This window comes from Notolabrus celidotus, chromosome 11 (genome assembly GCF_009762535.1).
Source record: "Notolabrus celidotus isolate fNotCel1 chromosome 11, fNotCel1.pri, whole genome shotgun sequence".
NCBI classification, from domain to species: domain Eukaryota; kingdom Metazoa; phylum Chordata; class Actinopteri; order Labriformes; family Labridae; genus Notolabrus; species Notolabrus celidotus.
The window spans coordinates 31,511,987-31,527,185 of NC_048282.1; the positions used below are offsets into that span (position 1 = coordinate 31,511,987).

At 42.6% G+C, this 15,199-nt stretch overlaps 1 protein-coding gene across 2 annotated transcripts; it reads right to left on the reverse strand.

Moving 5' to 3' along the window:
* Positions 1–1,258: 1,258 nt before the first annotated feature.
* On the reverse strand, positions 1,259–14,488 carry LOC117822101 (lysine-specific demethylase 9). 2 transcript variants are annotated; one of them, XR_004633126.1, is made up of 8 exons: positions 13,765–14,488; positions 10,340–10,992; positions 5,828–5,965; positions 5,243–5,385; positions 4,969–5,136; positions 4,115–4,223; positions 2,649–4,003; positions 1,259–1,399 (listed from the first exon to the last, which is right to left on the reverse strand). XR_004633126.1 is itself a non-coding variant. In XM_034696741.1 (7 exons), the coding sequence occupies exons 1-7, from the start codon at positions 14,354–14,356 to the stop codon at positions 3,467–3,469; spliced, it is 2,340 nt and encodes a 779-aa protein (XP_034552632.1). In that variant the 5' UTR covers positions 14,357–14,488; the 3' UTR covers positions 1,259–3,466. The 2 variants fall into 2 exon arrangements, 1 of the variants encoding a protein (XP_034552632.1); XM_034696741.1 differs by having other exon boundaries at positions 1,259–4,003.
* Between the last annotated feature and the right edge of the window lie 711 nt (positions 14,489–15,199).

The window sequence follows — 15,199 nt, forward strand, 5'->3', positions numbered from 1 at the left end:
TAAAGATCGTCTTCTTTTAATTGGTGTGTACGTGGTTTCCAGTGTTTCTGCAGGCAGCCTCTAGTGGACGCTTGATGAATTGCAGTTTATAGCACTTTCGCATGGGCTTCACATTTTGACACCAGAGGTTGCCGCTTGGTTCTCACATATGTTTCCAGGCGTTTGTACTTCTGCTGTCATGTCTCTTTAAACTCATTGACTGATTGCGATATCTCATGAATAATAGGAACCTGCAGCTTCTGTTTTCATAACTGCCTGCTACATGTTACCAAGAATTTACTATGCAGTACGTACTGCATACTGCATGCTGCATTTGAAGGTAGTATGTAGCATGACTGTTCTGTTGGATCTGTTCTGCAGTATGCTGGGTCAGGCATCGCTGGATTTCCGGTTTCAGAGAGCGGGAGTAAACAACGGCCAAGCTGATAGAGAAACTGCTTCTTTAGCATCCACTAATGATTTAAAAAGTGAAGAAGTGGTTTATATGAAAAGTAATACTTTCAAAGCACCTAAAGACTGAGTGCCCCCGTCATATATGGAAAAAAGAGGAAGAACGTTAGCGCTGTGCATTATGGGAAATAGGACGCGAAGGAGACTGGTCCGATGCATACTGAGACATTTTCTTGAATCAGTACGACATCAGTGGAGTTTTGGCATACTGCAGATTTTGCTCTTGTTCACATGCTACATACTGAATTTAGACCACATCAGTACGTACTGCTAGTATAGTAGGCGGTTTTGAAAACCGCCTTAGTTTTGCTTTGTCATTAAAACAAATCTTTCAGACTTACATTCCTTCTTAACTGATAACGGAATCGTGAGGAAAACTTGAAAAAGGGAAGTGTTGTTTGTGCAACTTCATCAAATGAGGTGGTGATGTCTGCAGAGTCAGATCTTCGGTTGATAGTTCTGCTGAATTTAGTGTGTATTAGGTGTCAGTATATTAGGAATGTGCATGCTACTCAAAGTGACCTCAGTTAACAGCATTGCACCTTTTTTCCTCTCTCTCTCTCTCTCTCTCTCTCTCTCTCTCTCTTGTCTTGTCAGTGGACAGCGGGTGTAGCGAGTTTCTAATAGATAGAAAAATGAAAACACTTCTTCACTGCGTTACAATGATATATATTAAGTTAAAATATTCTGTATCTAACAAAACTACATATCAACTAAACACAGGCTTCTTATATAGAGCTTCAGCTTTATATAGTCTGCATCTTTGGAATAGTACAGAACACAATAAGGAAGTCCACAGGTTTGTAAATGTATTTAAATAAATGCATTTATCATTGGTGTGAAAAGGTTACATGTGAAGAGATTTTTTAAAATGGCACAAGGAGGACACCAGACCAGATTATTATTATAAGATAGTGCAGAAAGGCAAACAGATGGAGTATAATTTGATCTGATGGAGAGAAAGATCAAAAATGTGGAGATCAATGTTTGCTAAAAACAGAAATAAATACAATGTGCATATGGATTGTAAGAACATGATTTGTGCACTTGAATGTATTAATGTATCTCTTGAATGTTAACCCCTGACCCCTCCACTCCAGGTATACTGTCATTCTGTGGGAAACACTCACACAGCACATATGACAGAGGACTGATGTGATGGCATTGCATCCATCTATTTATTTCTATATTGATCTAGTGATATCAGGACCCTAGAACAGACACATTTCCTGAATAAGATCTAGTATGCAGTTATATTTTTAAGTGACACTATGATGATGTCTTCGCTCTCAGTGACATGCAGATTTAAAACTCAGAAAGCATCATTTAAAGGCCCTGTGAGGAGTTTGGAACAGGCTGACAAACAGACTGAAAATGATACTGATGCCTATTTATGACCTTCAATAGCAAACAAGTCCATCAGCAGCAACACTGGCACCTTCTCTGTGGACATTTTTAATGCCTGAAACTGCCCTGGGGGGGTAGGTGTCAGACCAGATGATGGACATCTTGCTTCAGAAACAGCCTTTATTTGACTGTTTTCATGGAAAATAATCACATTGCCTGATAAAGTTGACTGTTGAACACAACAGGATGAGGCTTTTGTTGAAAACACTACTTTTGCACGTATAGGACAAGAGATAAGAGGTATCACTTTGTCCACAAGGGGGCGCCAGAATCGATACAAAACAAAAGTTCCTCACAGCACCTTTAAGCAACTTTTCTCATCAATAAATAAAACAATAAACACTCTCACATCAGGTGGTTGGCAAGTCTCTATCTCGCCATCCTACAAACAAATCAAATCAAATAAATTAGGCTAACCGTTTACAGTACAAGGCACTAAGACGCAGTCAGCGGTAGAGAGAAGGCAGTCTTACTTCTTCACTGTAAGTCCTCTGTGAGGCTCTGTGGACTGTTAACGTCATGCTCTGACAAAAATAAAGATCATCTCAGGACTCAATGTCCTGTCTATTGCAGAACGGTTAAACACATCTGTTGGAGGCCTCAGATTTTAACACAGAGCATCAGCCGTTCATAGTGAAGCCACAGAGTTGCAGTCAGAGAGGTGAACACCACACCAGAAACCCTCCAGACACACGCTCAGTGGCTTTCACAGCTTAATCAAAAGAAGGGTGAGAAAAACAAAAGTCAAGTGACCCCAAGACAAAAAAAAACCAAAAAACACATTTACATACCGAGCTCTGACGACATTCTCCACACCTGAAGAGGAGATTCAGACAATTATTGCGACGGCTGAAACTCTTTTCTCTAACTTTATTCATTCATGGGTGGTTATGAGACCTGCATTCATGGAGTCAGCTCAATCTTAAGAAAATAAATAAGATAAAAAATATGAACAGTAAAAAAGAGCACAGTATAAAATGCCTTTTAAATAAGGAAGTGCACAAACTGCAACCTAGGAAGCAGATGAATAAAATCTGAAGTGCTTGTGCTTCAATAAAAAAAATTAAAGCGCATCTTCTTAGTTTAAATTTCAAAATAAAAGACTCATTGAACTCAGATTTTCACATTAAAGTGCTGTGGCTGATTTGGGCGTGCAGACAACTAAGATTTCTCAAACAGAAGAAGGACGACTGCATCTTCTAGGTGCACTCAGTCTGAATAAATAAAGCAGTAAAATGTCCGAGTCATGCATCCAGACAAACTCATACGAACCACCTGCATGAGTAAAACGTCTGAGTCCTCTCATCTCATCAAACAAATCTGCAAAATGTCTCCTCCAGTAGGCGTGGCCACTTGTTTGGTCAGTCAAAAAACGAGAGTTCCTTCAACACATACTGTTAAATGAGTCCTTGGAGAGTTCCAGTTAAGGTGCTATCAAATTATAAACAACAAAACAGGTTGAATTAAATGATAAACTTTGGCTGAACATAAAAAGCTTGAGGGAGATTTAAAAAAACTTTAAAGAACAATTTATGTTGAAAAGTTCCTGATTTACACACTTCAGTCAATATTTAAAGCCTCCCTTAGAGGCCGAGAGGGAGGTGGGAGCTCATTTAGGGAACTCTGCAGTGTGGCACAGATTAGGAAGTGACGCTTCTCTTGATGGCGTACATCCAGAGTGGACCGGCTCCAGAGAAAGATGTGGATCCTGGTACGCTGCCGGCAGGTGAGCAGACTTGGTGGGCTGTGGAGCAGCCGGCTGAGGCTCCCTGGGAGGGGTCGCCGGCCTCTGGAACTCTGGCTCTTCAGTCTTGGCCACCCCTCCTCTGATGTTGTTTCCCTGTGGTTGAGCACACGGGGTAAAGGTGGCGTCGGGCATTGCAGGGGAAGAAAATGAGACTCGTCCTGAGGTGGGGCTGAGGTCGTTGGGCAGCTGCTCCTCCTCCTCTTTGTCGCTCTTGTCAGGGTGGTACTGTTTGAGGCGGATGTGCCAGGCCAGGCTGCAGACCGCAGACACCGTCTTAAACTGGTGGATGACATTACGCGGTATGAAGTAGATGTCATTGTCACAGAGCTGGAGTCGCACGTAGTGGACGCCCTCTCTCCTCAGCTGGTTGAGCTTCGCGTCATCCACCCACTGCACACACTGAGTGAAGATACACAGAGGTTACATGTTTCAAAATCCAGAGGAGGATGTTTGAAATATTACCAGTGCATGCAACTAAATACTAAATATGTGTAAAATGTGAGTGGTCACCTGAGACACTGGAGGCTCATAGAGGTCCAGCTGCAGCCTCTGCACAACTTCATTGAAGTCTCCAGCTTGGAAACACACAACATCTTTGGTTATCCGAGGTCGGTTATTCCTGCAACATTTCAAAAGGCATAGGTTAACACCCCATAGTTGATTCACTCATGACTAAAGCCTTGTTTATACTTCTGCGTTGACCCTACACAGCAGTGGCCATCACGGTTGTGAGCACTACATACTCTGCAATACTCAGCAAAACACTAGAGGGCAGTGTGGTCTCTCTGATAGTCGAGTCGCCTGTTTCCTGTCCTGCTATGCTGCAGGACGCTGCTTGCTTCCTCAAAGCAATTTCAAACATAATTTTTTCTAATTTAGAGCTGATATATGTTGCCATTTATCGTGCAGCAACTACTCTGAGGAAGAGTAGAGAGGAGACATCAGAGGAGAGGAAGTGCATGGCTGATGGACCAATTACAGGGCTTGCAGTCTGCCTCGATTCGACTTGTAGTTACATTTTGGAGGAGGTGAATGTCAGGCTACTCGTGTAGGCTTCTGTGTCAATACAGAGCGACACATATCTATGTCTTAGGCTACAAACCAGGCTTTATGTCTAACAATTCTAATTTAAATCACTGCGACAGGTTATAAAACAGTCTCACTTTAAACTTTTGTCTCTACATGATCTGTATTTTCATTTCCTCAACATGCAACAAGAAGGAACTTAAAGGAAATACTACACTTGAATATCTGTGACCGAACCAGCAAAGAGGTAACACTGACAGCTTTGTCCCCAGAGGCTGCTAGAACAGATACATCATGAAGTTCCTCATAGCTGCTTTGAACCATGTCAACACACTCACCATTCCCCAAATTGCACTGCCTTCAGCACTCCCACAGCTGCCGTGCTCTGCCAGTCAAAGCTCTGTCCTACATGGTCAGCATGGGCCTTGGTGCGGTCCTCAAACAGCACCTCTCTGGGTTCACTGGCCCTCGGCAGGTAGTGCAGGTTCTTTATCTCGTTCATGGATCTACAGTGAGAGATGTGAGGGAGACAGGATGGAAAATGTTGACATGGATATCATGAATCATGAATATTTGAATGTGAACATGTTTCCCTTGAAGTTTGGGTCTTACCTGCGTCTCTTGAAAGGAGACTTGGGCATGTCAGCAGTGGGAACCATTTGTTCTCCTGGTCTCACCCACATGATGGGCCCGTCGTCACTCTGAGAGCGACAGTCCAGCTTCAGACTGGAGAGGCTGCCCCATGGTAGAGTCATCTGTGGTGAGAGACACACACACATACACACACACAAACATCTGTGAGCTTTAGCTTTGTTATTCAAGCATACTGTCAGGGGATATTCATTGATTTTTATAGCCAGTAAAACATGAGAGTGAGCTTTAAACAGCAAGACAACATGTTTTTTATAGCAGCTAATTATATTGGATCACAATAAACCATGTTACAATAAACTGCATGTGATTTATTTTCCATTATTTCTATGAAAAGCTACAACAGATTGAACAGATGTTAACAATGCACCTGCACTACAGTGATAATGGAGAGGTGTACTTGTTCTTCTTAATGAGCTTTCAGACAGAAACATGCTGAATCCAGCGTGTTCAGTGGGATGTGCTCTCATTTTGTGGTGAGCTACAAATTTCTTCTTCTAAAAATTGAAAAAAAAAAAGCTATTACATGGATTATTTTCCACTGACCTTGAGAAAGGGCGACTCCTCCAGCATGTCGAGGAACTCTGGGAAATAGTCTCCTACTTCTTCATCCACGGCTCCCACCAGGCTGATCTGCCTCATGGGTCCAGACCGGTACGTTCCTGAACAGTAAGTCCGGCTCACCTGGGGCAACAAAGAGACTTCTGGTGTCACTGTGTCACATTTAATACAACACAATGTCCTTTTTTCTTAGGTTTTTTTTTAGTCATCACACACTATCAGAGTTTTTTGTATGCATGCAGAGAGATTTAAGTGCATAATGTTTGTCACTTTGCCAGTGAGAACAACTTCATAGACTCAGTAACCAGTGTGTATAAAGAGGGAAAGCTCTAGCAGGTTGTTAAGCAGTAGTCTCTGATGTGTATTAAAGCTGGGGTTGGTAATCAGATTTAGATACACTTTTTGTCATACTGGTTAAAATGATCTTTATGTCCTGATGGCAATCAATACATGATGTGTTCCTAAAAAAGAGTGAAAAAAAACTGCTATCTACAGCCGGAGTAAACCTGGGAAAACACCAACCAATCACCGTTTTTCGGCTCCCCAGATTTTAAACCAATCAAATCCCATCCAGCCGTTCTGCCCTCCTCCTGCGCGTACATTTCCCCGGAGTTCACTCCTCCGAGTCCCCGTCTCCTGCCTCTACTTCCCCTGACTCTATTTACTGCCCCTCTCGCTCGTCCTCGGGCCTGTCCCCTCTGACCTGATGAGGTGCTTTGCTCAGGACTGTAGTCCGGATCAGAGTCTAAAAAGCTCTCACCAACAAGCAGAATAATTAATGACGTTCAGTAAGTCCTACAGAAAATATATATTTATTGTAGCGTCTGTCCGTCCGGACGCTGTAGTGATGACGAGCCGATTGGTGAACACGCTGAGCTTTAATAACCGGTCACTGTCAGCCGTGATCACGACAACCAACAAAACAACAATCAATGTTTGAATGAATGAAAAACTTCTCCTCTCCTCTCTCCCACTCACACACTCTACACCTCTCCTGATGCCTTCACTGACTGTCAACACTGTAGGAATTAAGAACATCTACACTGAACACGTTTAACAACCAGTAGAGCTGTTACAGTATTATATATGTGTTATAACTTTTCTCCTGATATCGTGTCACCAGTACAACTGGATAATGCTAGCATGCTAGTTGTGAGTACTAACAGCAGCCATGTTTGTTTGTGTTTTTAACTTTCACTATGATAATGTTTTGGTGAGGACCGGTTTTGAATCAGTCACGATCATATGGTCGAGAATCAGCGGCGCTCGTGCATGTGAGCGGGGGGGCGTCATTTTGGAGGAGCTCCGAGGGAGGAGGGGAGAGGTTAGACCAAGCGTGCCGGATACGGCCCTGGTGGTGAGGCTTTCAGCAGTGTGACTGCCCCCTGGTGGCTGGCTGCAGCATAGGTCAAAAAATCTGTCTCCCCCATTCATTTGAATGGGGGAGCAGTCAAACTTTAAAAAATAAATACACGTCGTACGAATGTCTCTCACATCCGTATGCTGTGGTGATATGTAGTTAGTATTTGAGTGTTTTGTGTCCAAGGCCTCTTTTTTCTGAAAAGTTTCTTTTTCGTTAGTTATTAGAGTTTAAAAAACGGGGTTTTACTTCCTGTTTCCTTTGATTCACAGCCGCCGTAGAACGAAACTTCAAAGGGCACACAGCGTCTTGTGACGTCACGCTGCAGGGCGGAGCTTATTACAAAGGCTTCACAGGCTCTGGCTGCACAATGGCTGCGCCCAGGAGAGGGATTTTTTGGCTTCAGAACTGTACAACGGGAAGAGGCGGAGCAACGCTGTCCGTTTTTATTTACAGTCTATGGGTTAGACGGAGTCATGAGGAAAAGCTACATTCAAATTCATGCTGGTTTTCCGAGACTACCAACCCTAGCTTTAAGATTGTTCTGACTAACCTATAAGTCCAAAGGCAGCAGAGCTAACACCTTGCATGTTAACATTCACATGCCTCTACTGGTTATGCATCACTCTGACCATTTATATACCTCTTTACCCGGACACAGACTACAACTTTATCCCCACCAACTTTATTTTTATCTCTATCTGTAAGACATCTGGGTAGAAGAGCGTTTTGGCTTTATGGCAGGAACCTTCAACCACAGCCCTGGGTAGTAGTGGCACACTACATATAACGGACATTTCCGGCCTACATGAATAAAAGTCTTAATTATTTGTTTAACAGACCAGTAAATGTTGCTGACGCGGTAGGGTGTGCATGTCTGATAGTTAACTCAACTAAACGCACACACCTCTGGTATCTAAGAGGAACACTCCTACTCTCTGACTCCTACCCAAACTTCTGTATATTTGAATTTGCATACCTGTACAGTGAGTTAAACAAACATATCGCTGATGGAAGCAGTTCACAACTTCCTGTATTATCTATGTCCTAGGATGAGTCATGATATTCAGATAGTAAAGTACTCAATTTAGACAAAAAAATGAATAATTCATGAAACTATTTTGTCATTTTAAGAATGTTTTTTCATTATTTCTTTACCAGGCCTGGCTCTAATGCAGTGCAACGAGCATACAGTGGCTGCATGCTCACTGCAAATTATTAACAAACAAAGAAGAACACATTAATGCCAGGCAACGCTAACAGGTGGGATTCTGTGAGATTCAAAACTGGAGGAAACTGCAGAGACTTTGTCAGCCATCATTAAGTTCTGAGAGGAACTTATTTTAAAAAGAAATTCCACAACTATGCACAGAGAGTGGGGCACTCAGCAGAGGGGTGGGCGACTGTTTGGTTAATCATTGAATAGTGTCCAGTGACAATCAATCAATCTTCATTTAAAGGTACTGTGAGGAACTTTTGATTTGTATTGATTTTTGTGCCCCCTTGTGGACAAAGTGATATCTCTTATCTCTTGTCCTGTACATGCAAAAGTAGTGTTTTCTACAAAAACATTATCCTGTTGTCTTCCAACAGTCGAATTTAACACACAATGTGATTATTCTCCATGAAAACAGTCAAATAAATGCTGTTTCTGAAGTGAGATGTAAATCATCCTGTCTGACACCTACACCCTCACAGCCGTTTCAGGCATTAAAAATGTCAACAGAGCAGGCATCAGTGTTGTTGCTGATAGTCTTGTTTGCTTTTAAAGGTCATCAAGAGGCATCAGTATCAGTTTCAGTCTGTTTCTCAGCCAGTTTAAATCTCCTCACAGTGCCTTTAAATAGCGCCAAATCACAACAAACGTTATCTCAAAGCACTTTTACAAACAGAGCAGGTCTATGCAAACAAGAGCTCTATGTTCAATTATTAAAGACCCAACATCAAGACAGGATAAGATCCAGTCCCATCTTCCAGACAGGACTCAGTCTGATCTCATCTTAATCCACCATGAGCAGAGCACTTTGCAGCATTTAGCAAGTTGCAGCGGCAAGGACAAACTTCCTTTAACAGGCAGAAACCTCCAGCAGGACCAGACTCATGTTAGACACACATCTGCTGAGACTGAATAATATAATAATATTTTTGCCTGAAGTGCCCATCCCTAGTCCTACATAGTCTTTTCAGCTTGAGGTACACTTTGAACTCATAAAAACAGGTTAATGACAGGGTAGGGAAGAGGCAGCAGCTGCAGCAGCAGCATATCATGCCTGGTCTAATTTGACTCTGTGCAGAGAATTACTTTCACCTCTCACCTTGCAGCAAACATGGCTTCACTTTAACATTTCTAAACTAATGCAGAAATCAGTCCATACAAGTTCACTCTCTTCTCATTTAGGAGCATGTATGGAGGCGAAGCTGCAGAACAAAGCTTGACGGATTTGCACAATGATATGTCATTTATAATCAGGCTGCAGTATACAAAGTTTACCAGACTATAATCATCAGAGCAGAAGGTTGTGAGGTCAAATGAATATTCATAACAGTGTTTTTCCTGTATGTGGGCGCTGCTTTGATAATATGCTCTCCATCCAAAGAGCTTCAGTGTGCAGTTCATCTACAGTGACCCGGTAAAACGCAGCACATATAACAAAGCATTTAAGTGCAGGCCATCAGTCTGCTCTCACAGCATCAGTTCATTCTCTGGAAGCTGAGAGTGCTGAAATGATCAAACTAGGTCTGCTCTCCTTCCCTGCATAAACAGAACACTGCTGGGCTCACTGCAGATCCAACTGCACACATGCAAACACCCTGGCTCACTCTTCCTCCTCTCTGCTGTCTCTCTCAGGCACTGAGAGTAAGTATCACCCTGCATGGAGCAAAAGGAACTCTGTTTGATGTCCAAGGAAAGTGAAAACCTGGCAGCAGCTCAGGGTTTTATAGTGGACAGTTAGTGTACCTTGGACTGACTCAATTACTGGGTGGCAAATACCTGAGCGCATTCATTACTGCAAGACAGAGGGTGCAGCTGTATTTGGTCTAAAGTCAAAGTACAAACTGACTACTGCTCTCATCAGAATGTGGTCCTGATTAAAGGGTTTTGATAAAGCTGTGAGAAAAATCAGCCTTTCACGTACCTGAGAGTGAAAGTTAGCGATGGTGGTGGTCTCAATGTCTTTCTTTCCCAGAATCTCCATTTTGACCGGCGTGTTAGGGAAGTTGAAGGCGAAGTAGTCCAAGAAGTCAGGAAGGTAGGCGGCTGCACTGTGCACCACGGCCAGAGCATACGTGGCTGCAGCTCTGGGCTTCTCAGCAAAAGCCAAATCCAGAAACTCCTGGGCGAAGCACTCCATCTGTGCCGGACTCAGACACGCTAGCTCATCAGCATAGGCGTGCAGAACCGACCCCCCGCCGTTTGCTTGCCTCTCCTCGTGCATGAAGCGCCCGTAGTTGCCCGTCTGGAGGCAGGAGCTGCGGATGTAGTGATCCTGATGGGAGAGGAAGGGGACGTGTTCCAGTTTGAGAGGGTGGAGGTAGGGTTGGTGGTTGATGACGGGGTCCCTGCATGGTTGGCGGTTGTTTTCCTGCTTCAGGGATGAGTCCGGGCTCACGGGCAGATTGAGGTCCGGTCCGAGTCCTGAACACACAGTCTGCACCGCTTTGTTGTGCATGTGCCGGACTTTCTTGGCACCGCGCTCCTCCTCTCTGTGCTTCTTCTTCTTCTTTTTCTTCTTCAGGAGGTATTCCTCCAGAGTTAGAGACTTGATGTTCTCGTTGTTGGGCTTTGGCTCTACAGGTGCAGAAAGAAGTGAGGTTAAAAAGGGAGGATGGATGAAGAGAGCAGGGAAGAAGAGTTGTAGTCATTTCCTAAACATCAGAATGGATTTATGTACAATGAAGATTCATGATTGCATACTAACCATGTATTTATTTGTCTTTTGGGTGTGGGTTTCATGACAGATTAACAGATTTCTATCACATCAACAAACTTTCTTAAACACACTCTCTATAAAACTGAGGTCCTCAAAATCGCCTTCAACAGCAATGCAGCCAAGGTTACTGATTACTTGGGTTCTCTTTCTACTTCAGTAAAAAAATCTCTCAGAAATCTTGAATTGCTTTTTGACCAACACATTAAATCAATAACCAAGTCATGCTTCTTTCACCTAAGAAACATAGCTAAAATGAAATCCTTTGTCTCACACACAGAGCTAGAAATGCTGGTTCATGCTTTCAGTTTCTCATGGCTTGACTATTGCAATTCTCTCTTCACCATCCTCAATAAATCTTCTCTTCAACGACTACAATTATTTCAAAACGCTGGTGCAAGACTGTTAACCAGGTCCAGCAAAACAACCCACATCACCCCCAACCTACTCTCCTTACATTGGCTGCCAATCAAATCCAGAATACAGTTTAAGATCCTTAACATATAAAGCTATCCATCATCAAGCACCCTCATACATCTCCAACCTGACATCCCCAGTAGACCCCTCAGATCCTCAGACCAGGGTCTGCTTGCTGTGCCTCGTGTGAGGCTTAAAAACTGAAGGTGACCGTGCCTTTGAGCATGTGGCTTTAACTTTGTGGAACAGTCTTCCATCCCAAGTGTGCTGTACTGACTCAACTGAGACTTTTAAAAAGCACCTTAAGACACACTTCTTTGTCATGGCTTTTGACCATCTGATGTAATTTGTTGTTATTTTGTCTGCTTGAATTATTGTCTTATTTATTGCACACTGTCAATATTGAAACTCTGTGAAGCACCTTGTGATTATGCTCTGTGAAGGGTGCTTTACAAAATAAAGTTGACTTACTACTTACTTATTTGTATTGTGTACTTTGTTGTATTGTTGTGTTCTTGTATGAGTGATTATTGCAGGGGAGTTGCCAAATGTATGTATTGCCATGCACCCCCAAATGGTTACCACTACACAGCAGACTACTCATTTTTAATTTGGGGCTCATATCTTCTGTATTGAGTTTTAAAACTGGCACTAAATGTTACTGCAGAGGACATCCATTTGAAATCTGCTACTCCTAAAACAGCAATTTTGATCATTCTTAACCCTCCTATTATCTATGGGGTCAATTGGACCCAATTCAATGTTTAACATCTCTAAATTAATGACTAACATCTTTTTTTTTTTTTAAAGTTACATTTTTGGGGCTTTTTCGCCTATACTGGATAGGACAGCTGAAGAGAGACAGGAGATGTGGGGAGTACAGAATGGGGGAAGACATGCAGGAAATGGTCGACCGGCCGGGAGTTGAACTGGTGACCTCTGCAATGAGGAATATAGCCTCTATATGGGGGACGCTTAGACCGCTAGGCCACCAGTGCCCCTAACATCATTTTTTAGGCTTCATATTCATGAATTTTCCTAATTTAATGGGGACCACTTGGAAAGTGTAAAATTAAAATGTTGATATGTTCCATTCCTGTAAAAAAAATAAAAATACATCGGTGTTCCTTGGGGTCAATTTGACCCCAGGCTGTTTTAGCTGTATATAAGATAAGAAATATCAACATTTTACACAGATTTGCTTTTGGTTGTTGTGGATGACATTGAGGTCACTATAACCAAGGACACTTCTGCATGTGACTGCAGGAGCTGGGATTGAACCGCCAACCTTTATATTGAGATATAATATTTCCAGCCACCATGTCTCTAAAGACATTAAATTACGTGTCCCTGGTTATACGTTTTACTGATTACATAGAAACAAGGCAGGGCTGATGCTGATGACAAACTCACAGCAGTTTGATGTTCTTGATGTTTAAAGTCCTTCTGAATGCTTTAAATTGTGTTTATGCTTCAAATACGTTTTATTTAACTCTCCTTTATTTAACTGTTCCTGGGTCAATTTGACCCAGGCATATTCAATTATCCAAAAGTGTCAGAACCCCAAAAATCCCAATACACATTTTTTTTTAAGTCTAATTTTTAACTCCATTACTAACCATTTAAATCAAGATTTAGTCCATTGGTGTTCTTTAATTCTCACAGATCATGGTTCAATGAGGATAACTCACTCATTTTTCATTTAAATTAATGTTAAAACTTTTTAAAATTTACATTGGAAAGCCCTAAATATAAATACAATAATTTTACATGACATAGATTTTTGTATATTTTATTTCACATTTTTTATTTTTTTTTATTTTTTATGAAGTGACCTCTTCTGTCACATGCTGCCCAGATTTTTATGCTGCATTTAGCTGGTTTGGAAGGCATATATTGCCATAATAGACTTTAAAAACAGTCAATTTGACCCCCAACATAACAGGAGAGTTAAAGGGCTATTTAGGTAGTCAACAAATAAACATAAAGTACCTGACACATAAACCTGGGTAACAATCAGTTTCTGTAGGTTTAAATTGCTGGGGTCAAATTGACCCCAAGGATTAAAGATGTGAGTACATTTGTTTTTTTAACTACAACCTACTGGACAAAAACTACAAATGTCCTCCATATTTTGGTCCTTGAACACCCCTCTAGGTGCCCCCCCAAAATTCCCCCCCATCCCTATATTTGATGAGCAAAATCCAAACACTCACCCTTCTTTTTCTTTCCTTCTGCATGCTTTAAATTCGCTTCAGTGTTCTCCTTCTTGGGCTTCACTTTCAGCTCTGTCTCCCTGTGCTTCTCTTTGAAGTCCTGAGGTTTGGCCTTGACCATCTTGAGGGGCGTGAAAGTGAAGAGCGCAGGTGGCTCAGAGGAAGGAGCTGCTCGCTTCTTCTGCAGCTGCTCGGGTCCCTTCCTCGCTGCAGGAGGAGGAGGTGGAGGAGGAGGGTGCACACTCTTCTTCGTTCCATTGCTGAGGCTGTGGTTATGGTGGTGGTGGTGATGGTGGTGGTGGTGGTGTTTGTGCAGGACATGTTTCTCTGCGTTGAAGTTGAGTCCTGCTGCTGCTGCTGGGTCTTGCTGCAGCTGATGCGGTTGGTGGCTCCTGTGCTCAGCGTGTTGTTGGTGGTGGTGGTGATGGAGCTTCACTTTCTTCACCTCCTTCTCGGACCTCTCTCGTTTGACAGCTGAAGGAGACAGCTCCCGTTTCTTCTTCTTCTTCTTCTCTTTCATGAATCGATCCAGACTCACCCTGAATCTTTCTTCTTCTACTTTCGCACGGAGCAAGTCGACTTGAGCTGCCATCTTTGCACGTACAGTACATTTAAAGGTCTCTGAATCTCTACTGCGCAGGTCTGAGAAAAAAATGTAGTCCTCCTGTCATTTATTTGTAGTTTGTTTTAATAATTTGGAGCTCTTGCGCACGCGTAGTGGATGGAACTGTGGCTTATGTAGTCTGTTGGAGTTGCAAAGCTACTCGGGAGTTGAAGTTTAGACTGGAGTGAAGGCGTGCAGATTCGCACGCACTCACTTCGGTTCAGCTGACGTCATGGTTTATTTATTCCCTGCCACGAGAGGCAGTGCTTCCCCTTTTTAAAGACTGCTGTCAGAGCAAGTTTGACCTCATTATACTTCACAGATTCACAATTTACAATGCTGAAATGTGTAAAAGGATTTACTTCCAATATTTAAGGTTGTTTTAGAACAGGGGTGTCCAAAGTACGGCCCGGGGGCCAATTGCGGCCCAAGGTCCATTTATTTATGGCCCCAAGCTTCCATCTTACAGTGTGTTATTTATAGCATTATTAATAGCATTACAAATTAATCACATTCTGAATCATTTGTACATTTGCAGTTTCGTTCAAGCACACACACAAAACTAAAGCCAATCCAGAAACATCTCAAAAAGCTTCACATGGATTACTTGTATAAAGCCAAAGCTCTGGGAATTCTGCAAGAAGGCAATAAAGAAACACAAGAACTCTTAAAGGTGGAGTAGGAGATCCTGAGAAAGCCGCAGCAGTTAGCTTGATTTTGAAAGCACACAGCCGAACAGAGCCCTCCCCCTCCATTCAGAGCAGCCTGTAGGGAGAGGGGAGGGACACGCCTCCAAACACATGAACGCGCTGTGGCAGACTCCAGCTGGAG